The sequence below is a fragment of the Gadus morhua genome, chromosome 22 (assembly GCF_902167405.1).
Source record: "Gadus morhua chromosome 22, gadMor3.0, whole genome shotgun sequence".
Classification (NCBI taxonomy): domain Eukaryota; kingdom Metazoa; phylum Chordata; class Actinopteri; order Gadiformes; family Gadidae; genus Gadus; species Gadus morhua.
Genome location: NC_044069.1, coordinates 3,445,319 through 3,469,476, shown reverse-complemented (window position 1 = coordinate 3,469,476; position 24,158 = coordinate 3,445,319). Strand labels below are relative to the sequence as shown.

At 44.9% G+C, this 24,158-nt stretch overlaps 3 protein-coding genes across 4 annotated transcripts in view; all 3 read left to right on the top strand.

Annotated features, from left to right (window-relative positions):
* Positions 1-625: 625 nt before the first annotated feature.
* Positions 626-6,721, top strand: LOC115535489 (BOLA class I histocompatibility antigen, alpha chain BL3-6-like; the record flags this gene model as incomplete). The annotated part of the gene is made up of 4 exons (XM_030346749.1): positions 626-893; positions 2,555-2,659; positions 3,378-3,445; positions 6,584-6,721. Coding segments are annotated over 4 exons (489 nt in total), but the record flags the coding sequence as incomplete, so codon positions are not given.
* Positions 6,722-9,297: 2,576 nt separating this feature from the next.
* LOC115535460 (major histocompatibility complex class I-related gene protein) overlaps positions 9,298-24,158 on the top strand; it is a 23,885-nt gene continuing 9,024 nt past the window's right edge. The window contains exons 1-5 of one of the 2 annotated variants that reach the window (XM_030346709.1): positions 9,298-9,454; positions 10,997-11,261; positions 11,780-12,060; positions 12,327-12,626; positions 13,575-13,743. In XM_030346709.1, the coding sequence (XP_030202569.1) occupies positions 9,400-9,454; positions 10,997-11,261; positions 11,780-12,060; positions 12,327-12,626; positions 13,575-13,741 (1,068 nt within the window). In that variant the 5' untranslated portion in view covers positions 9,298-9,399 and the 3' untranslated portion in view covers positions 13,742-13,743. Of the gene's footprint in view, positions 9,455-10,996; positions 11,262-11,779; positions 12,061-12,326; positions 12,627-13,574; positions 13,744-24,158 lie in introns of those variants that run through there. The other variant, XM_030346708.1, reaches the window with a different exon arrangement.
* Positions 16,746-24,158, top strand: part of LOC115535457 (major histocompatibility complex class I-related gene protein-like) — a 26,895-nt gene continuing 19,482 nt past the window's right edge. Inside the window, exons 1-3 of the mRNA XM_030346701.1 lie at positions 16,746-16,762; positions 20,621-20,761; positions 22,344-22,610. Of these exons, the coding sequence (XP_030202561.1) occupies positions 20,707-20,761; positions 22,344-22,610 (322 nt within the window). The 5' untranslated portion in view covers positions 16,746-16,762; positions 20,621-20,706. The remainder of the gene's footprint in view (positions 16,763-20,620; positions 20,762-22,343; positions 22,611-24,158) is intronic.

Below are 24,158 nucleotides of genomic sequence, written 5' to 3'. Positions count from 1 at the left end.
TGTAGGGTGGTGTAGAGCGGTGTAGTAGGCTGAAGGGCGGTGTAGGGTGCTGTAGGGTGGTGTAGGGTGGTGTAGGGCGGTGTAGGGTGGTGTAGTAGGCTGTAGGGTGGTGTAGGGCTCTGGCTGGTCTTTTCCATCTCTCTCGCTCTCGCTCTCTCTATCGCTCTCTCTCTCTCTCGCTCTCGCTCTCGCTCTCGCTCTCGCTCTCTCTCTCTCTCTCTCCCCCCCATCTCTCTCTCTCTCTCTCTCTCTCTCTCTCTCTCTCTCTCTCTCTCTCTCTCTCTCTCTCTCTCTCTCTCTCTCTCTCTCTCTCTCTCTCTCTCTCTCTCTCTCTCTCTCTCCCCCCCCTCTCTCTCTCTCTCCCCCCCTCTCTCTGACCACCATATATGAACTAAGTCCTAATGTCCTGAATTAAGCAGACGAGACTCAACCCTGAAGGGGGACGCAACTCAGCCCCTTATGGAAGAATATGAAATATAGAATATATTACATGACAAGAACACGTGTTTACATTATGAAATAATCTCTCTCTCTGGCTCTTTCTCCCCCCTCTCTTGCTCTCTCTCTCTCTCTCTCTCTCTCTCTCTCTCGAGAGCGTCTGCGGGTGTCTCTGCTCCAGAGGAGCCCCTCCTCCCCAGTGGTGTGCCATGCTACAGGCTTCTACCCTGACAGGGTGGTGGTGTTCTGGAGGAGAGACGGCCAGGAGCTCCATGAGCAGGTGGACCCCGGGGAGGTCCTCCCCAACCACGACGGGACCTTCCAGGTCAGCGTGGACCTCAACCTCACGGCCGTCCCACAGGAGGACTGGGGAAGGTACGAGTGTGTGGTCCAGCTGAAAGGCATCGAGGACATCTCCACCCCCCTGGACCCCGCCCTCATCAGGACCAACTGGGGTAAGACTGGTGTTGGAGGGGATGGAGGGGGGGAACACATGTCTCACCACCTCCACCTGACCTCATCACAACCACTGCCAGGTGTACCTGGACACTGCTGAAGCTACTGGGTAAACACACAGCTCTCAGGAGTAGCTCACTGCAGCAGAACAGGGTGGATTGTGGGTAAATGAGTTCTATGAATTGGGCTAGGCTCAGATCAGTTCCTGAGTGACCCTGAGCTCCAGAACAGATTCTAGAGGATGGCGACACATTAGTGCCATAATTCACTAATGTGATAAAAGATGCATTCGGGCGTATTATATAATTCCACACGCGTAGATATTAACTGCGAGCGCGCAAATTACCTCAGCGCACGCAAAACCTCTCGCAATAGATGTTTTTACGCTCTCGCTCGAATTTAATTTTGGCACTATGGGGGATGGAACCAAGGCAGGACGGGCTTTCCTATGATTGGCTGTTTCTGATGCGCGATATTTGATTGACAGCCCTCCTCAGCCCTCCTCTCATTCAATTCTGAATTGTACAGTAAATGGCTGAAACGATAGTTACGTATTGTATCTCTAGATTCTATGAGTGTAGGCGCAGCCTTTTAAGGCTATCGCTATTGGGTTATCCCTAGGCGTGAGCCGTAGCACTGAACATTTTGTAATCCCCGACCACCAACAGCTTGGGCCTCAATTACGTCCGCGTGCGGCGTGCCTCAACAACGTCCGCATTTCGCAGATATAGTCGGGCGCCGGCGGACGTTCTGCTCCCAATAAACAGCTTTTCTTCAGCTATTTAAAGGACAATGTGGCCGACACTTAAAAGGCTGCGCCTACACTCATAGAATCTAGAGATACAATACGTAACTATCGTTTCAGCCATTTACTGTACAATTCAGAATTGAATGAGAGGAGGGCTGAGGAGGGCTGTCAATCAAATATCGCGCTTCAGAAACGGCCAATCATAGGAAAGCCCGCCCTGCCTTGGTTCCCTCCCCCATAGTGCCAAAATTAAATTTGAGCGAGAGCGTAAAAACATCTTTCGCGAGAGGTAATTTGCGCGCGCGAGAGGCTGTTTTGCGCGCGCAGAGATCATTTGCGCGCTCGCAGTTAATATCTACGCGTTGTGGCAACCCGGCCCAGGCCAATTAAGGACATTGAGAGCACCTGAGGAACAAGTGGAGAAGCAGGGCTTAAATAGCCTGCTTCTCCACTCATTCGGGGCTCTCCCAGCCTTGGAGCTCCTGCACGGAGAGACCGGTCCTCGTGGGTGACGGGTTTCCACCCACGAAGAAGGGGGACCGCTGATTCCTCCCGAGGTTTAAGTTATTTGTGTTTGGAGAGACTTTATGTTCGGTAATAAACCTGCCTTTTTTGGCTTTCACCAACGAAATGCTGTCCTGTTTGGGAGGAGTTGGTGCGCTCAACGTGGCGGGTTGCCACAGCGTGTGGAATAATATAATACGCCCGAATGCATCTTTTATCACGTTAGTGAATTATGGCACTAATGTGTCGCCATACTAGAGGAATAGTTACACTGACGTTGTGTTAGTCGTGTGTGTAGCATCACGTGACGTTGACATGTGGTTCAATGATGGCGGGATGGAAGGGAGAGGGTCTCTGTCCATCATCTATTATTACAAGACTGATTGTATTTGTTTGATGTACCTTCAGTGTACAAGAGTGGCATCACCATTCCAATCATCATTGGGTTCGTTGTTCTCCTCCTCACTGCTGCTGCTGCTGCTGTTGGAGTCTTTGTGTACCAGAAGAGGAACGGTGAGAGGATCAAACTCTCCAGGAGGACAAACATCTGATCTCCACCTGCTCCTACTTCCTGTCCCCTTCCTACGATCTGATTGGTTGTCTTCACCCACTAGTGGTCTGGTGGTAGAAACCTCTCCACCTCTGAATGATGAACCTCCTCCAATGTCCACTGAGATGTTGTGGCATTAAGAATATGAAAGTATAATAACATGAGGATATCCACCACTTTACAACACTAAACATTTCTCTTGATCCTTAGATTCAGACAAGTATCACAAACCAGTTGGTGATTAAAATGAGTGTTTACTGCAGTTCTGTTCTTATGATTAACACCACTTACAACACAGAGACCTTGGTGACTTTTCTAGCTCACTGGGTTATACAGCTCTGTATATCTAGATACATCTAGCTCACTGGACTATACAGCTCTATAGATTTAGATACATCTAGCTCACTGGACTATACAGCTCTATAGAGATACATCTAGCTCACTGGACTATACAGCTCTATAGATCTAGATACATCTAGCTCACTGGACTATACAGCTCTATAGATCTAGATACATCTAGCTCACTGGACTATATAGCTCTATAGATCTAGATACATCTAGCTCACTGGACTATACAGCTCTATAGATCTAGATACATCTAGCTCACTGGACTATACAGCTCTATAGATCTAGATACATCTAGCTCATGACTTCACCTCCTCCCATTCTGATACTTCCCAGGTTCTGACAGCAGCTCTGAGAACACTGAGGGGCAGAATCCGGCTCCTGAGGCCCAACCTCTGACCACAGTCAGTACTTTACCACTTTACAATACTTATTCAGACTCATATGTTTACAGTTATATTTATTAGCAGCCTACTTTATCACAGCAATAGTAATACAACTATTAACAGTACTTCACCACAGTAAAGGTACGGCCACACTGAACGTGTTACGCACGTTAGAGGCGCAGAAAATCAGCATTTTTGCACCGGGAACCATTGGTTTAGGCGTGTAGATGCGTGACACGCGCTATAATAATGCGTTAAGCGCGTTAGATTTAGGCGTTTTACACACCTAAATAACGCGCCCAACGCACCTACTCGCAGAGTTCAATAATTTTTTCTTTTTACGCTCCTCCGAGTGACGCTTATCCGCGATAGCCAATCAGCGTTGAGCTTGACCCGACGTCACTGGCAGAGAGACGAGGACGGACGCTCAGCAGCTGATAAGGAGCGCCTGTAGTTGGTGTCCTGACGGGAGATCCTGGCACCATCCCGGGCTAGCAGGTCATCAGACATGGCCCAAGTCAACCGAAAATACGTCTGGAACCGGCCGTCATCCAGGCGGAGTTCTAGCCTGGTTCTACCAGACTCTCGTACTTCACTTCATTTCATTTCATTTGTACAGAGAGTCTGGACCTAATCAATTGACAAACGTTAACTCACTTGAAGGCGGGTGTCTGTTGAAGTTTAAAATGATTGGATCTGCCCAGTGCCACTCTGGATCTGCCATAACCAATCGCTAACGTTTGGTCGTGACGTATGTCATGTGCCGGGAATCACGCGCAGGTTGTACACAAACCAAACACCTTGCGCGTCTGCACGAAAATGTCCGTCAACGACAGCTGCAGGTTTTGTTCGTCAAATTAAATTTATCAGGGAAAAATTGCACATTGTAAATCAACTACCGACCTACAACAACAACTCAAACTGGCGTACGACTTTATCGTCATTGTTCTCAGACACGCCCTCTGTTCGCTGATTGGTGGCCGCTGTGGCGGCGCCAGAAAACCAAATTACATACAGCAGGTCCAGACCTAGTACTGAAGGGAAATTCAAATTGAGCGGAAGTACTTAGGCGGGCGGAGCCAGGCTAGCGGGGTTCCTGGAGGAGGTGGTGAAACCCACCCAGCTGTGAGCGCCTACGGAGGATGTCATGCTCCCAAACACGACGGCGTTTGGGTTTCCTACTCTCCTCGAACTCCCACAGCAAATACAGCGCAGCGATGGTGGTGATCTCGGCCATGTTTGTGGAGCAAAAGAAAAGTAGCGGGGGCCAATAAGTTTTGGGCGGGCTCATCTAGCTCCGTAGGCGCGTTAGGTGCGTTGAACCATTTTTGTGACGCACAATGATCAAGCGGCAGGCTAGGCGCGTTACGCGCGTAATGCGTTCTGTGTGGCCATACCTTAATAGATTAACAATCATATTTGAACAGTACTTCATCACAGTAATATTCTAACAGTACCTCATCACACTAATAGATTAACATTAACAGTCATATGTTAACAGTGCATCATCACAGTAATATATTAACAGTACAAAATCACATTGATAATGTGTTTAATGCTGACTTGTACTTTCTTGCTGTTTAGGTTTGTAGTTAAATCATGAAGAGGCTTCTCACGTTCAGCTTCCTAAACCAGGATGCAGTGGATCGCAGTTCATTTATAATCCTTACAAACAGGCTTGGGACTTCAGCTAACTAAAGATGCTGTATTTGCTTAATAACAATAACATTCATACTTAACTTTATCTTGATAACAACCATTTATCCGTAAAAATTGTAAATCAATTAGATCGCTGTATTTCTGATAGATTTGATTAACTCAGCTGGCTTAAACCTGCCTAATCTTTCACTGATGCTTGGAAACCATGGCAACACGACCTTGCAACAACGGCTAGCACAATCGAGCTAGGCTGCTCTAGCATGAATAGTTTCATGCTTTTTTTGTATCTTTACAAAAAAATTGGAATTGGATTAAATATTAATCTAAATGTAAAAGTCGCTGTACTCTTGTTTGGGGTTATTTGGTCAATATAATCCCCCAAAAAATCAGAAAATATTCTCAATATACGCTTTTTATAGGTTAGGTCCTTTCATTTAGTGAAGTTATTGGGCTTCGTGTGACCAGAGTTCATATCTTTGATGATCTTCCTCCACTAGCGTCCTGATATCAGATGTCTTATGCTGAAAGACAAAACACACACACACACACACACACACACACACACACACACACACACACACACACACACACACACACACACACACACACACACACACACACACACACACACACACACACACACATTAAACCACACATTCATAAACACACATATCAACACACATTTAGCTAACTAAACATATATATGGATGAAGATTAGATATAGCTAAAGAATATGGTGAACATTATATATAACTGAACGTTATATCTTTCTGAACGTTATGTATAAATGAACATTATGTATAGCTGAACATTGTTGAAAATGATGTAATGCTGAATATATATTAAAGCCAGCTGAACATAATATTGTAAGAACAATTCATTAAGGGTTACATGAAACTTGGTCGCTGTAACAGTGTGTGAGCATCAGTGCGTCTGATGCTGGAGTCAGAGTCACGTCTCTGTGGATAATCTCATCGAGCTGTTCTTCTGAATACATCGATATGAAGGCGCTAACGGGGCTGCTGCTGTTGGTCTTTGGTCACGCTGTGTCCTCAGATATGACTGATGACAGTTATTCCTGTTCAAAACTATTATTCCATAGTTGACTACTAATCAATAGTTGACTATTATTCAATAGTTTTTTTCAAACGTTTCAAAAGGTTTGTTTCTGGTCCGTGAATAGGACACTTTTAGTTGTTATTATCAATCTTATGGTGGAAATTTACGGGATAGAAGTATTGACCCTAATGGGTATATGTAGGCGTGTATGTGTCTTTATGTAGGTAAGTGTATGCATGTATATGCAAACACACTGTACGTATGACATTTTGTTTGTTACTCGATATAAGCTGAAGCTTCTGCCCTTACCCTTTGGCTATGACCGATAAAATGCATTCATTCATTCATTCATTCCATGTTTCCACCGAGGAGAACTCTCTGCGTGTGTGTTGACGGCTGCTTTAACCAGTTGCACTCTGATTTCTCAACGCACCACAGGTGTGCCGCCTCACCAGCCCCAGACTCCAGTCAGACGCGGCCAGGTGAGGCTGCCTGGACCAGCCGTCCTCCACACACACGCCCACGTTGACCCGCACCACCAACGGGAGGCTGGGGAGCATCCCCGGCCTCACGAAGCCGTTACGCTCCAACGCGTGTTCAGCCGCTCACGTAGCTGCGTCTCAGTTCTGTCCTCCCCAGGTAAGGGCGGGTCCAGTCCGGGGGTTCTTCATTCCCCAACACGACCACCCAGGGCCGCTGCTGGCCATTTCAGCGCCCTACGCGAGCGGGAGGCACCGACATTTTTTACCTGATTTAGGTAAAAATATGTTTTTAACTATATTAGGTAAAAACATCTAATTTGCCGAAATTGAGTGATAGGTTAATCAATGAAGAACAAACAACGGTGGGCCTCTTCATAACTAATTTACATATTTTTTTAATTCATTAATGTATTATTATTATTATTTTTTTACAGACCTTAATTTTTGGTGCCCCCCTCAGGTACGTGGTGCCCTACGCACTCTGCGTACTCTGCGTATAGGGAGTGGCGGGCCTGCGACCAGCACACACACAGGTCCAGAAGTCCCTGAGTGACCCTGATGTCTCTGCGTCCGTGGGCTAGGCTCAGATCAGTCCCTGAGTGACCCTGAGCTCCAGAACAGATTCTAGAGGAATAGTTACACTGACGTTGTGTGTTAATAACGAAAAGCTGTGTTTCCACCCAAATACCGGGAACTTGGTTTCAAGGAACCAAATGGTTCCTTAAGCCGATTTCGGTCTGCGTTTCCGCCACGGTCAAAATTCCTGCCAAGATTAGGCCCATTCAGGTCCTTTTACGCCAGCATGTTCCATGGACAAGATTCATCCAAAGATTAGATTTTAGGTTTGGTTCTGTTTGATATAATTGGTCCTAATGGATGGTGCTGAGATTCGTGCTAAGGAGCCAATTCTGATATTTTCACACTCAAAGCCTAGCGAGCGTCAAACACGAAAGTTGACAGAGAATCTCTGCCAACATGTCGACTAAAGATTTCTCACACCTTACATCTTTAGGTGATTTGATTACATAGTTTTACTTACCTCATATTTTGCCATAATTTTCTTCTTCCTTTTTAACCAAATATTGGGTTGCATGGAGGTAACTGACCTTGGTCCGGTCTGTACAGTTTTCTGCTTTCCAGGTGTATAGATATTTAATCAAACCCATATCTCTCTGTTATACAAAACGGACCAGGGCCTAGTTTCCCGAGAGTGATGGATCCACGCTCCTCTTAACATGAACGGGTAGGTAGAAGAGGTGTTGTTGTGCCTTACCCACGGTAGAGGGGATGTTGGTCCTCAAGGACAGATCGTCGGCCACAGTCACGCCCAGAAACTTGAAGTTGGACTCCCTCTACCTCCTCCCCTCCGATTAGGAGTGGAGAGTGGCTGTTGTTTTCTGGCCCTGCGGAAATCGATGATCACTTCCTTGGTCTTGGTGGTGTTGAGAACCAGGTTGTGATCACCGCACCACTCTCCCAGTCTCTCGGCCTCCCTCCTGTATGAGGTCTCATCACTTCCTGTGATGAGGCCACGTACCGTTGTGTCGTCAGCATATTTCACTATGAGGGTAGATGGAGAAGAGGAGCAGCAGTCATGAGTGAAAAGAGTGTAGAGAAGTGGGCTGAGCACGCAACCCTGAGGGACCCCGGTGTTCATGGGCAGGGTGAGGGAGACGTGCTTGCCAATCCTGACATGTTGTGTGCGGTGTGTTAGAAAGTCCAAAATCCAGTTGCATAATGTGGTGTTCAGGCCAAGTTTGTGTAGTTTGCTGTGTGTGTCTGTTTGGCAGGATAGTGTTGAAGGCTGAACTAAAGTCAACAAAAAGGAGTCTCCCATACGTGTTCCTGTGCTCAGGATGTTCTAGTAGAGTGTGTAACACAAAGACATTGGCATCCTCTGTTGACTTGTTCTTCCGGTAAGCAAACTGATTAGGATCTAATGATGGCGGTATGGAGGCTTTAATGTGTTTCATGACCAGCTTCTCAAAGCTTTTAAATTGAAATAAGGTTTACCAATGCCCATAGCCTCTTTTTTTCTCACGTTACCTCAGCATCCTCACGCATCCGCCACGTCACCCCCTCCTCCACATGTTCACATCCATACACCTAGCACACACTTCCATTCCCTTACCCCCCCCCCCCCCCCCACCCTGCAAACACAGCAATGACAAATGGTAAATTACTCTGGACCTAAAAAACCAACATAGCAATTAGTCTACTTTAAAATAAAATGAGAGCGCTTTAATTCATTACTTCCACACTTTATGAAAAAAAGAAAAAAGGTCCAGAGTTGACTTATTAGCTTAGCTTTTTCCATTTCTTCCTCTTGCGTGTACTCTCACTAAGGAGACGGGTGTGTCTTGTGGAGCTCCAGCAGGGCCTCCTGTGGTGGGGTGTAGTTCATCGTTTTCTCACCGTCTTGCTCTTGCAGAGCTGAAGGGAACCGGAGTTGGGTTTTCCCTGATTGACCGACTGCCCGTGCATTTCTCCTGTTGACATTACATTTTCCCGTCCATGGTATCAACTCTTTTACAACCGATGCCACGCACGCACGCACGCACGCACACACACACACACACACACACACACACACACACACACACACGTGTGTGTGTTTGAGTTTCACTTCAGAGCCGAATTGAATTCCTATTGGTCTAGACCAGCCTCTCCCTTGTGATCCGTTTCTTGTTTTCTGGTCAGTCGTCTGATGCTCGAGTCGGAGTCACGTCTCTGTGGATAATCTCATCGAGCTGTTCTTCTGAATACATCGATATGAAGGCGCTAACGGGGCTGCTGCTGTTGGTCTTTGGTCACGGTGTGTCCTCAGGTAAGACTGAAGACAGGTTTTACTGTTCAAAACGATCTTTCCAAAAGGTTTGATTATGGTCCCTCAAGAGACGACGCTTAGATTCCCTAATTTTGTTGAAAAGCATTTTATTATCCTCTCAAATTAGTTCAATTAATGCACAACATGATTCATGTTTTACTGTGAATATTTCAACTAATATAAGAACACTTATTTAGGTTTCAACTGTGACAACGAAACCAGCGCACTGGTTCGATGGTCTATTATCAGAAACAAATATTAAACTTCAGTTAGGAAGGAATCCGATGTGTACTTTAAGTCTACTTTTAACCCTAAGTATTATATTAACACTCAGAGTTATCTTATTAATACTTTTTCAACGTTCTTGGGGGATCATCACACACACGCTCACATATTGCAGACACACTACAATTATTATCATTGGTATGAATATATATTTATGAAATATTAAATTATATGATTCAATTATTAATTATTATCATTCCAATGATGGCAATGTGAAGGTAGTAATCAAAGAAGGAAATTCACCAATATACTTAGTATGTTTACTAATAATGTTTACGTAAACATTGAAATAGTTATCCAAATAATAGTTTATTATTCATGTCAGCAGTAATGATTAAGAGGCAGCAGGTTGTTTTGTAGTTAGTGGTCTGGCAGCGAGCGCTGTGGGCTACAGTGAGATTTTTGGATGCCAATAAGATCAAACTGAAGGTTCCTACATTACCTGGACGGCCAGGGGGCGGAGCCATGTGACAGGGGGCGGGGCCATAGGACAGGGGGAGCCATAGAGCAGGGGGAGGGGCCATGGGCCTTTCTGTCTAGAGGGATGAACAGTATTAACCTGTCTGTCGTAACCTGTCTGTCTGTCTATAGTGATGTACAGCTACCTGTCAGTCTGTCTGTCTGTCTACAGTGATGTACCGTATTAACCTGTCTGTCTGTCTGTCTACAGTGATGTACAGCTACCTGTCTGTCTGTCTGTCTGTCTACAGTGATGTACCGTATTAACCTGTCTGTCTGTCTGTCTGCAGTGTTGTACCGTATTAACCTGTCTGTCTGTCTATAGTGATGTACAGCTACCTGTCTGTCTGTCTGTCTGTCTACAGTGATGTACCGTGTTAACCTGTCTGTCTGTCTGTCGACAGTGATGTACCGTATTAACCTGTCTGTCTGTCTACAGTGATGTACCGTATTAACCTGTCTGTCTGTCTGTCTGTCTGTCTACAGTGATGTACCGTATTAACCTGTCTGTCTGTCTGTCTGCAGTGATGTACCGTATTAACCTGTCTGTCTGTCTGTCTGCAGTGATGTACCGTATTAACCTGTCTGTCTGTCTGTCTACAGTGATGTACCGTATTAACCTGTCTGTCTGTCTGTCTACAGTGATGTACCGTATTAACCTGTCTGTCTGTCTACAGTGATGTACCGTGTTAACCTGTCTGTCTGTCTGTCTGTCTGTCTACAGTGATGTACCGTATTAACCTGTCTGTCTGTCTACAGTGATATACCGTATTAACCTGTCTGTCTGTCTGTCTACAGTGCTTCACTCTAAGCAGTATTTCTACACGGCGTCGTCTGGACTCACAACCTTCCCAGAGTTTGTTGTTGTTGGGATGGTGGATGGAGTTCAGATTAACTACTATGACAGCAACACCCAGAGAGTAGTCCTCAAACAGGACTGGATGGAGCAGGTCACCAGAGAGGACCCCGACTACATGGAGAGGAACACTGGAAGCTATCTGGGTGACCAGCAGAGCTTCAAAGCCAACATTGGGATTGCCAAGCAGCGCTTTAACCAGACAGGAGCTAAGTTTATATCTACTGTCTGACCTCTCACATGGAGATATCCATCATTCAACCCCAGGATAAAGATTCACCATACTCCTAAACACACACACACACACACACACACACACACACACACACACACACACACACACACACACACACACACACACACACACACACACACACACATGCCCGGTCTTGCCTAGGCTGATGCCCCAGGGCCTTCGCCGATCGGGGGTCTATCATGAGCTGCACTAATGATAGGCCCATGATAGCCCCCCCCCCGATCGGCGAAGGCCCGAAACAATGTGATGTTTAGTTTGGGGCTTACAGAGATCAGAGGCCTATCATATATATATATATCTCTCTCTCTCTAAAATCAATGTGAAAATCTTCAACCAGGAAATAATCATAATCAAACCTCTCTCTCTCTCTCTCTCTCTCTCTCTCTCTCTCTCTCTCTCTCTCTCTCTCTCTCTCTCTCTCTCTCTCTCTCTCTCTCTCTCTCTCTCTCTCTCTCTCTCTCTCTCTCTCAGGTATCCACATATATCAGAAGGTGTATGGTTGTGGGTGGGATGATGAGGATGGTACTACTGATGGTTATGAACAGCATGGCTATGATGGAGAGGACTTCATATCGTTGGACCTGAAGATCCTGACCTGGGTCGCTGCAGTACCTCAGGCTGTCAGCATCAAACAGAGATGGGATCAGAATAAAGCTGAACTACTATGCTTGAAGAACTACTACACCCAGGAGTGTGTTGATTGGCTGAAGAAGTACCTGTCCTATGGGAAGAGCACTCTGCAGAGAACAGGTAGAGTCACATGACCTGCTGGGCGTTGACAGACTCATGTCTCTTAGTCACTGTTCTCTCCCCCCCCCCTCTCACTTTCTCCCTCTGCCGCCTATCTCTCTCTCCCCCCCCCCCCGCAGGGGACGCAGCTCAGAGCTTTATGGAAGAATATCAAATATAGAATATATATTATATATATATATTACATAACAAGAACACGTGTTTACATTATAAAATAATCTCTCTCTCTCTCTCTCTCTCTCTTCCCCCCCCCTCCCAATCTCCAGATCGTCCGCGGGTGTCTCTGCTCCAGAGGAGCCCCTCCTCCCCAGTGGTGTGCCATGCTACAGGCTTCTACCCTGACAGGGTGGTGGTGTTCTGGAGGAGAGACGGCCAGGAGCTCCATGAGCAGGTGGACCCCGGGGAGGTCCTCCCCAACCACGACGGGACCTTCCAGGTCAGCGTGGACCTCAACCTCACGGCCGTCCCACAGGAGGACTGGGGGAGGTACGAGTGTGTGGTCCAGCTGAAAGGCATCGAGGACATCTCCACCCCCCTGGACCCCGCCCTCATCAGGACCAACTGGGGTAAGACTGGTGTTGGAGGGGATGGAGGGGGGGAACACATGTCTCACCACCTCCACCTGACCTCATCACAACCACTGCCAGGTGTACCTGGACACTGCTGAAGCTACTGGGTAAACACACAGCTCTCAGGAGTAGCTCAATTCAGGAGAACATGGTGGATTGTGGGTAAATGAGTTCTATGAATAGGGCTAGGCTCAGATCAGTCCCTGAGTAACCCTGAGCTCCAGAACAGATTCTAGAGGAATAGCTACACTGACGCTGTGTTAATAATGAAAAGCTGTGTTTCCATCCAAATTAGCCGGAACTCGGTTTCAACGAACTCAACGGTTCCTAAAGCCGATTTCTGTCTGCATTTGTGCCACGGTCAAAATTCAAAATAAGATTGGGCCCATTCAGGGAGGGTGACCAGATCCCAATTCACCAGATGTGGGTCAAAGACTACGTTTGTGTAGGACAATGTGGGACAATGTGGGATACCAATGCATCGAGGTAGTCTAAAAGAACATTTATAAAAATAAAACAAAATCTATTCTGCCCCTTTGCTTATAACATTACTATGCTTTGCCATCTGGTTGATTCAGTAGCAAGTAACAGCCTGCAAAAGAACAACTAACAAATATATCCTATTTATAAGATATACTTCCCAAGTTCTCTCACATGAGAAAACCTACTTTTTTTTTATGAGTCTCGCATTGTCTGTGCCGTTTCACGTCGTATTCATCTCCTCCGTTTGAAACGGAAAAATGACCCTTCAAACTTCACACAAAACGTTACCAGATTCACCTTGCACTGGTTTCACCCAGGAAATGAAAGTTTCCCCGTTTTTATTGTAGCTGCATTACCTCTTCATAGCCGTACGAGTCGTGCTGTTGTCAGTGTTTAGTGTAGATTTATCTATTTATTGGTTATGGACATTATCACAGCTAATCTCAGAAACCTTTCATACAGCTGCCCCACCCAGACGCAGCACAGTGGACGTGGTCTCCCTTCAGCGTCAGCTTTTGGAGGAAGTTAGAATGCTGAGGCGTACTCAGGAGCAACTCCTGCAGGTGGAGAGGGAAAAGCTGCTCGTCGAGAGGGAGAAGCTTCGCCTTGCCCAAGCCAAGTCTGATTAAAAGAAATAATAATGCTGAACCTAGAATAAAACAGCAATCACTCAGAGGTTTTCATGTGTGGTTTATTGTGGTTTTTCTTCACATGAATCTCCTCCTTATGAGGTCTTGTCTCACTCTCATGCCAGTGTTACATGGGCCAGGGACTGGGACACCTCCCTCGGGGTCATCATCTTCTGGGAGGTCAGGGATTGGCAAGCGGTACATAATGCAGATGTCGTGGAGGATAAAAGCACGGGTAATAATTTTACATGCCCTCTCAGGAGTGTACTGGAGCACTCCACCAGAACGGTCGATACACCTAAATGTGACAAACATGTCACATTGTGTAGACACATTCTGTTTAAGTAGTGTTTCACTGTATATGTTGGCCTATTCCACAGAGCATTCATCATTCGTTTTAAGTAGTGTTTCTCAGTGTATTTGTTGGCCTATTGCAGGCACAAAAAAAATTACTTTAAAAAAAAAAAGAAAAGATTTATTACATTATTGAATAACCAAAATCTATAAATTAGCTATAAAGAGGCCCACCGTCTATAGAGCTCGTAAATCCCCCCCTTCCGGGAGACCCCCATGGGACCTCTGGGCCAGGAAAATTAGAATGGGTTTCAATGGAGATAAAGTCATTATTTTCTTTATATTACCTGGATTACACGTATATGTTGTATGTGGATTTAAATGATAATTTTTCAAGAGAACAAAACATTCTCGCGAAGAAGTTTGATATTGTTAGGTTTTGTGTGAGGCCGCTTTGTGAACTACAGCGCGTTGCTGCTCTCGACGCGAAGGATATACGTCACCACCCGCACTTGGAACTCCGGTAGACATGGCGATCTCTCTGCTCCACTTCACCGCTTTTTTCCAAGGGCAGGAAAGAAGCATCGAAAGAGGTGAAAACCATTTTAGATCAGGCATGTGGAGAGTTTTAGTTATAGACATCTTATAGCATAGACGGAGCATTGGCTGCTGGGACGCGAGAAATATTGCCGCCATCTTGGAGTGGTCAACCAGGAGCAGCAACAGCCAAGTGCCCCTGGCTGTTTCCCAAAGTGAAGGCTGCAGCCTTGCTAGGACGCGTCCTTGCTAGTCGCGTCCTATGGAGATGAGACTAGAGTGCTAGCTCGAGTGCTTCCTAGCGTTTGTAACGTCTGACTTTGGGAACGACTTGGTAGTGTGGAAGCGCTTCCGCTTCCGCTTTTTAATACTGCGTGTCCGCTTGTAAACACATGTGCGCTTATGAATAAAACATGGCAGCAATCAAGCTGATCGATATTTATTTGACTTTTGTCTGTTATGAATGCGGTCATGTCTCCTTCGAATGGAGCCTCTTTGGGGAAGTCACAAAAGCTTTGTTGTGGTTGATCGAATTGTCTTTATTAAAAGGAAAATCCATTAAATTTTTATAAAACTAAGTGAAATTGTCTGAGAACTTAATTCATGCATCACATTTACAGTACGGTTGATTACATTTATGCAGGGGGGGAAAAAACAAAGAAAGAGATGATAAACGTGTATTTATTTGGATACATGATCTGATTCATTCATTCATATATGCCTACAATCTACCAGTGCTTTGAACACATAAGTATATCATATAAAATACAATTATACACGTTCATTAAAAATTACAAACATTGCAAATGATCGGTTGTGCATTAATTTTACAACATTGGATAGTGGCACTATCCCTTCCACCGGCAAACAAATGTTTGTGCGCCACCCTAAGGCGCACAAAAGCCTCCGTTTGCTGGGCTGACCCTAAAAAAAACGTAAAACATAAATAGGTATACATAAATAATGTAATCTTGTGAGCGAGTAAATTGACATTGGTGACAGTGGTGTTTAACACCAGCTACGTCCATGCAAAATATAGCAACGTATCACTAAGTTGCAAAAACGTTTGAAAAGTGGCACAGGCCTTTAGGCTTTATTATTTGCATTAACATGATGAATCTATAAAAAGAAATACGGCACAAAATATTTCTGAAAACTAATATAACTTCACTTCGTTTGAACGTGTACTTCTCTGCCATTTTCAAGAACCCGCCCAGTGAACGCAGAGGATTGTGGGTAGTTTTGGCTCGTCTAGGATGCAGCGATGCATCCTTGAAAAATCTCGGAATTCTCAAAAACGAAGGACCCGAAAAGGGGGCGTATTTCGAGTGTCCTCAACATTGGAACAGTGCTTGTCGGCGTTCGATGACGTAGCGTCCTTAAAAGGGCGGCCGTTGAGCATACTTCCTTGACATTGGGAAACAGCCCCTGACTGCAGCCCGCAGATCGAGGAGGAGCTAAATGTGGGCGGGCTTAAACGTTTAACCCCGCCCACATTTAAGGAAAATTCCGCGCAGCATCATGGACTCAGACGGAAATACGAGTCCATGATACTGCGCGCTTTTCTGCCTAGAGGTAAGTTGCCGCTCTCTGTTCGTGTACATTGCTTGCTATGGGCCAGAAAAATACCTTGATACTTGCCTTTGTCAAACATCTATGAAAGCTTTTTTTTTTTCTTCTTTACAGATCAAAATTTCTTGCCTTGGGTGAAAATAAAAATCAATGATGCAAAAGTCTTCTGTCTTTGGTTTATTTGAATTAGCTAATATACTTGAGTGTACGAAATAATATGTGTCTATACTAAAATAGACATTTGAAATGACAAGTTAAAAGTAGGAATGTCTCAGTCTATCAAATGCATGAACCTTTTTCCATATTACCGGTAAGTCATTGTGCTGTGCTGTGCTGTATTGATGTTTGAGAATGTGCTGCCGGATCTCCGCCACCAGATGGCGCCCGAGAGGGTAAAACCATGATACTGAGTCAATGATGCTGCGCGGAATTTTCCTTAAATGTGGGCGGGGTTCAACGTTTAAGCCCGCCCACATTTAGCTCCTCCTCGATCTGCGAGCTGCAGTCAGGGGTGACTCGCAACAGCAGCAGAAACAGGATGCCGGGCTGTTGTTCAGCGTATTCCTGCTCAAATCGGCGGACCATCCACAATAGGAATCGGGGGATTACTTTTCACAAGTAAGATTTAACACTACCGTAGTATTGGTATAATTGGTATTGAATAATAAAACACGCCAAACCATGTGGCCTTTATCATAGCTACACGTATTACAAAAAACCGCATGAAAATCAGTGGTATTCAGTGAGGTATGATTAATTAAATGCGCTGACAGTTCATTGCTCCAGCCAAACGGATTACACTGAGTGGAGCGGATGACCACTCCAAGATGGCGGCCCCGCGTCTCGTCAGCGCCAGTAGGCGGTAGCATTCGATGCTCCGTCCTGGAATGAGTCACTCACACGAAATATATACTCTACCGTAGAGCAGGGGTGGACTGGCCATCTGGCATACCGGGCATCGTCCCGGTGGGCCGTTGACCCAATGTGGGCCGGTCCGGTCCGCTATGTTTTCTTTTTTCCTCTCTCTCTAAATTCCCTCCAATTGGGCTGGCCAATGGGCTACAGAGAGCTAGCAGTGTGTTGCCAGCATCGACGCATATTATTGGTCTATGTTTGTCATTGTCAATCAATCATGGGCTGACTGGCTCAGAGAGCCCTGACAGTGCTGTCAATCACAACACAAACCAGGGTGGGCGGGACCTCATGGCATGGGCCGGAGTCGCGGGAGCCGGTACGGAGCTGAAAACGCCCGGGTGGTGCTGAAAAACGGCGACTTAAGCCTCTGGAGATGGAAGTTAAATGTTCAAAATTGACAGACCTATTTGGTGCCGGGGTCCACACCCCAGCAGGTGCTGCTGCGCCAGGAGACGAGCGAGTGGAGGCATATATGCTAAGTAACGTTAGCCTGGGGCTAGCTAGGCTACATTTTGAGACATGTCCAAAACAGAGTAGAAAACGTTTTTACATTGAATGTGATGTGACCTAATTAACTGCATACTTGCGACAATATATTAGCCCAGAGTTGAAGGGCTGTGATTGTTGGTAGTTGTGGTTGATTTTGTTTAAATTGGCCGAATTGTGATATTATGGGTTATTATTGTTCAGATGATTTGGCTAAGCTAGCTAACAGCTGCTAACGTTAGCAGTCTCTTGTTGCCATAGCAACAGTAAAGATTGACATGGACTAATGAGCTGTAAATAGAGATGCAGAATCAAGCTGTATTGTAAATACAGATGTGACACTTTCAATTTTAGCACAACATACAACTTAAACCTATTGGAAATGATTAGTTTAATTTGCAATATTTGTCATTGAATTTATTGTAATCTTTCAATTTGTTTATTGTTTACTGAGGTGATGACTATTTCGAGAGGAATGCAATATGTATGTTTAAAGGTTTATGTGAAGAAACATACTATATGTGTGATAAAATGACAATTGGTTATTCATAAATGTCTCTTTATATTCTCTGCTACCATAATCTCCTGTCAAACAGGTTTTCCTCACCTGCTAGAAGTTATTCTATGATGAGAGAGAGAGAGAGAGAGAGAGGTTTGATTATGATTATTTCCTGGTTGAAGATTTTCACATTGATTTTAATTTCAAACATTTGCATATCTTTTAAGTTAAATTAACAGTTATGCAGGTAGGCCGAATTACAGGTCTGAATAGATATGCATTCTCATATACATGTGTGTGCACATGTATACATACATGTGCACATACACGTGTATGAGAATATGAGAAAAAAAATTAAATTCTCTATTTATGGTTTCATAATGACTGAGTCACCGTTAAAACAAATTGGTTTCAGCTCTAATGCTGTTACTGTCTGTAATATGTTTCTATTTAGATTATTTGTCAGGAGATTTTGTTATTATTGTCCGAGTCCGGTTTTAACTAATGCTGGGCTTACACCAAACGATTTTCACAGTCACAGACTAATAACTGCAAGAGAGGATTTTGCGTTGGATCATGTGTGATATTTAACAAGGGTTTTGTAGTAGATATGGCGGGTGGAGATGCAGCAACCACAGGATGTCTGTTAACTTCCTGTTCGGGTTTCACAACTTTCTTGTCAGCAGCACAAGAAACACAAACTTGAAAAACAAAAAACTGCACTATTATTCGGATATACAGGGTTCTTCCCGTTCGTTTCGTCCCACCCCTAGTGCTAATAATGTAGTGGGCTGGTCTGGAGAGAAAATGCCAGGGCTGAATTTTTCTCCCAGTCCACCTCTGCCGTAGAGTATATATTTCTTATGATCTTCCTCCACTAGCGTCCTGATACACAAGTGTGCGTGTGCCTGTCGTACTGACTGTCTGTCTGTCTGTGTCTGTCTGCCTGACTGACTGACTGACTGACTGACTGACTGACAGTGAGTAGGTGTGCGTTGCACTCTCTGTAAGGCTTTGGTCTTCATGAAGTGTCAACCAACCAACTCGGAATTTGAGAACAAGGAAATAAACAAATACATTAATTAAATATAATAAGCATCTTGATTCCACCTATTTCCTGTATGGGGACACAGAATCAACAGGTTGATGATGATTGAGAACAAATCTGTCAATAATGGGAAAGAATTACCAAATGGGGAACGACTTCACGTGACAAATGAAGAAAGAGGGAACAGAAATTGTTTGCTTTGCAATTTTTGCAGACTCTTACGCATTTGGGGAACCACCTCAACCCAGTTCTTAGAATTCATATCATTGCATATGCAAGGGCTTTCATCAGTGAGCCGTGAGCTAAATCACCCTTTTGGTCCCTTATTCACCAAAAGAGAGTAACTTAACTGACATTTATTTATTTAAATGGAGGGCACTCTGGGTTAGATGTTGGGCTGACAACCTGCCTGGAGTTTGGGTTTGGATTGTGGGGATTCACCCTGCTCTCAATCATGGTGAGGTTCATTATGGACCATTCTTCCTAGAAGGATATGCCCAGAGTACACACACAGTCTACGAATTTGCAGGTTGTTTTTATCATTGTTGTGAACATTGCTACAACACGGGTCATCTGAACCCTGTCACAAAGATCAGCTATTGTGTACTGCGTATGCTTTCCGATGATTGGATGCAATTCCGTGAAAATGTATGCCCTGAGCTAGACGTTGTCCGCTGGCGTGAAGGCGCCTGTGTCACCCAATGGAGTGGGGGTTTTGGAGCTGAGTTATACCGCATGGAGCCAAACTACTGTCTGCCCGTTGGTTTGAATCTGTACGACGCCGTACATGCCTGTATGGACCGTCTCAGTGTCATTACGGAACCCATTATGACGATATATGTGTTGTGTGGGGTAGATCCCTTCCAGTTACTTTTTGAAACTATTTTAAAAAAACACAACGGGTTTATCAGTGGCACCTGAACAAATCGTAGGGTACAAGCTGATTTATTTTTTACTTATTTTTTCGCATACACGTCACAAACACACACCTTAACAACACTTACGTGCAAACACTGAACTATATCTATCCAAACATTATATAGATGAAGGTTAGATATAGCTAAACACTCTGCTGGATATAATGTATATCTGAACATTCTATTTTTCTGAACATTATTTATAAGTGAACATTATGTATAGCTGAACATTATACAGCTGACTATGATGTTGTCAGAACAATTATTTGAGGGTCACACGAAGCTTGATCGCAGTTACAGTGTGTTTGTGCGTGTGTGTACGTGTGTGTGTGTGCGTGTGTTTGGTGTGTCTGTGTGTGGGTGTGTGTTAAATTAGTTTCACTTTGAAGTTCTCCTGAAAACGATTGACAGTCACACACACACACACACACACACACACACACACACACACACACACGCGCCAATAAAAACACACAAACACACATTAACAAACATATGTGTTTAGTTTGTTTCACTTTGAAGTTCTCCTGGAAACCAATGACGTCTCAGCCGTATTGAATTCCTATTGGTCCAGACCGGCCTCTCCCTCGTGATCCGTCTCTTGTTCGCAGGTTTCCTGGTCAGTGCGTCTGATGCTCGAGTCGGAGTCACGTCTCTGTGGATAATCTCATCGAGCTGTTCTTCTGAATACATCGATATGAAGGCGCTAACGGGGCTGCTGCTGTTGGTCTTTGGTCACGGTGTGTCCTCAGGTAAGACTGAAGACAGTTTTTTACTTTTCAATACTGTCTTTCCAAAAGGTTGGTTCATGGTCCCTGAAGACTAAGAGACATTGTTACATTCCCTAATTTTGTTGAAAATCATTTGATTATCCTCTGTAAAGAGGATAATCCACAACATGATTCAGCTTTTACTGTGAGTATTTAAACTAATATAAGAACATGTATTCTGGGTTCAACTGTGAAAACGAAACCTATTTGGTTCTGTCTATTATCAGAACCAAACATTAAACTTCAGTTAGGAAGGAATCCGATGTGTACTTTAAGTCTACTTTTAATCCAAAATATTATATTAACACTCAAAGTTATTTTATTTTTAACTTGTCAACGTTCTTGGAGAATCATCATGCACACGCACACACACATATACACACGCAGACACACAATAATATAATTATTATCATTGCTATCAATATATTGTTATGAAATTCAATAATTATTATTATTATTATTATTATTATTATTTAAATAATAGATTATTATTCATGTCAGCCGTAATGATTAAGAAGAGGCAGCAGGTTGTGTTCAGTTGAAGGTCTGGACAGCCAGTGCTGTGGGCTACAGTGAGATGTTTGGACGTCAATAAGATCAAACTGAAGGTTCCTACATTACGGCCAGTCAGGTGGCGGAGCCATGTGATAGGGGGCGGGGCCCTATGACAGGGGGAGGGGCCATAAGGACAGTTCCTCTGCGTCTCTCTCGTAGATCGCACCATCTTTCAACGCCTTGTTTAATACGACTGCATCACCGTCTCTCACATGATCAGCAGCTCGCGGATATCACTTTCTCTCCAGTTAGAACTGATCATGATGATATCACTGCAATGAAGCAACACCTCTACCCAACGTGATCAGGCATGACATTTATGTGATTAGGGCATACACTTGTTCATATGTACGTCTTTTAAGAGTCATCTAGTGCTTGTTAAACATATGACTAAGCCAGCTGACGGACCTGCTTTGCAGTTCCAGATGCACTTTCATCAATCAATTCCTTGAACTAGCCTTTGATAATGTTCTGGCCCGCCACCTACTGGCTGGAAAAAATATTGTCCCGAGGCCAAACTTAGTTGCCGACCCCTGGTCTAGAATAGAGGGATGGACATTAATCGCATGTCTGTCTGTCTGTCTCCAGTGATACACAGTAGTAACCTGTCTGTCTGTGTACAGTGATGTACCGTATTAACCTGTCTGTCTGTCTCTCTGTCTACAGTGATGTACCGTAATAACCTGTCTGTCTGTCTACAGTGATGTACCGTATTAACCTGTCTGTCTGTCTGTCTACAGTGATGTACCGTATTAACCTGTCTGTCTGTCTACAGTGATGTACCGTATTAACCTGTCTGTCTGTCTGTCTACAGTGATGTACCGTATTAACCTGTCTGTCTGTCTGTCTACAGTGATGTACCGTATTAACCTGTCTGTCTGTCTGTCTACAGTGATGTACCGTATTAACCTGTCTGTCTGTCTGTCTACAGTGATGTACCGTATTAACCTGTCTGTCTGTCTGTCTACAGTGATGTGCCGTATTAACCTGTCTGTCTGTCTGTCTACAGTGCTTCACTCTATGCAGTATTTCCTCACGGGGTCGTCTGGACTCACAACCTTCCCAGAGTTTGTTGCTGTTGGGATGATGGATGGAGTTCAGTTTAACTACTATGACAGCAACACCCAGAGAATAGTGCTCAAACAGGACTGGATGGAGCGGCACACCAGAGATCACTCCAACTACCTGGAGAGGTACACTGGAATCATTCTGGGTTCCCAGCAGACCTTCAAAGCCAACATTGTGAATCTGAAGAAGAACTTTAACCAGAAAGGAGGTACGATTATATCTACTGTCTCACCTCTCACATGGAGATGTCCATCATTTAACCCCATGATAAAGATTCACCATACTCCTAAACACACACACACACACACACACACACACACACACACACACACACACACACACACACACACACATATATATATATATATATATATATATATATATATATATATATATATATATATATATATATATATATACACACACACACACGTGTGTGGTGTCTGTGTGTGTGTGTGTGTTCGAAAGTTCAGTGATTGAAACAAATAGAAGCCCGGGCTATTGAAGTTTTAGATATTTTATTACTGTCCTTCTCAACACTCTCTGATCTCACTAAAAGGCTAGCAGAACGAAACGGCAATATCGATGAGATGCGCTCTGCATAGAGAAGAAAGAATACCGACGTTGAAGTTGCAACATTTTTTAAACAGATTATTCTAAATCTGCGCATATATGGACACGTCAGAATGTTGCGGTTTCCACTGGCTACAATGTTGCATCTGTGGCTGCTGGTAATGCCACCACTAAGAAGTATACTCTACGCCGTCTACGGGGATATTTTCAGCATTATTATTATTGTCCATAAGTATAAAGATCCGGGGCTATAGGCCCGAATGCCCGGTCTAACGACCGTGGCATGTGTCCATGAGTATAGATATGTTTATATATATCCACTCTATTGATCAGATGAAGGGCTGAGGGAGGTGTGGGGTGGTGTAGGGTGGTGTAGGGTGGTGTAAGGTGGTGTAGGGTGCTGTAGGGTGCTGTTGGGTCGTGTAGGGTGGTGAAGGGTGGTATAGGGCGGTGATGTGGGCTGTAGGGTGGTGTTGGGTGGGGTAGGGTGTGTAGGGCGGTGTAGGGCGGTGTAGGGTGGTGTAGGGTCGTGTAGGGGGGGTGTAGGGGCTTTAGGGTGGTGTAGGGTGGTGTTGGGCGGTGTAGTGTGGTGTAGGGGGTTTAGGGTGGTGTAGGGTGGTGTATTGTGGTGTTGAGTCGTGTAGGGCGGTGTAGGGTGGTGTAGGGTGGTGTAGGGTAGTGTATTTTGGTGTAGGGGGGTGTAGGGGGGTGTAGGGGCTGTAGGGTGGTGTAGGGCGGTGTAGTGGGGTGTAGGGGCTGTAGGGTGGTGTGGGTGGTGTAGGGTGGTGTTGGGCGGTGTAGGGCGGTGTAGGGTGGTATAGGGTGGTGTAGGGTAGTGTATTGTGGTTTTGGGCGGTGTAGGGCGGTGTAGGGTGGTGTAGGGCGGTGTAGGGCGGTGTAGGGTGGTGTAGGGCGGTGTAGGGCGGTGTATTGTGGTGTAGGGCGGTGTATTGTGGTGTAGGGCGGTGTAGGGTGGTGTAGGGTGGTGTATTGTGGTGTATTGTGGTGTTGGGTGGTGTAGGGTGGTGCAGGGTGGTGCAGGGCGGTGTAGGGTGGTGTAGGGTGGTGTATTGTGGTGTTGGGCGGTGTAGGGTGGTTTATTGTGGTGTAGGGTGGTGTATTGTGGTGTAGGGCGGTGTATTGTGGTGTAGGGTGGTGTATTGTGGTGTTGGGCAGTGTAGGG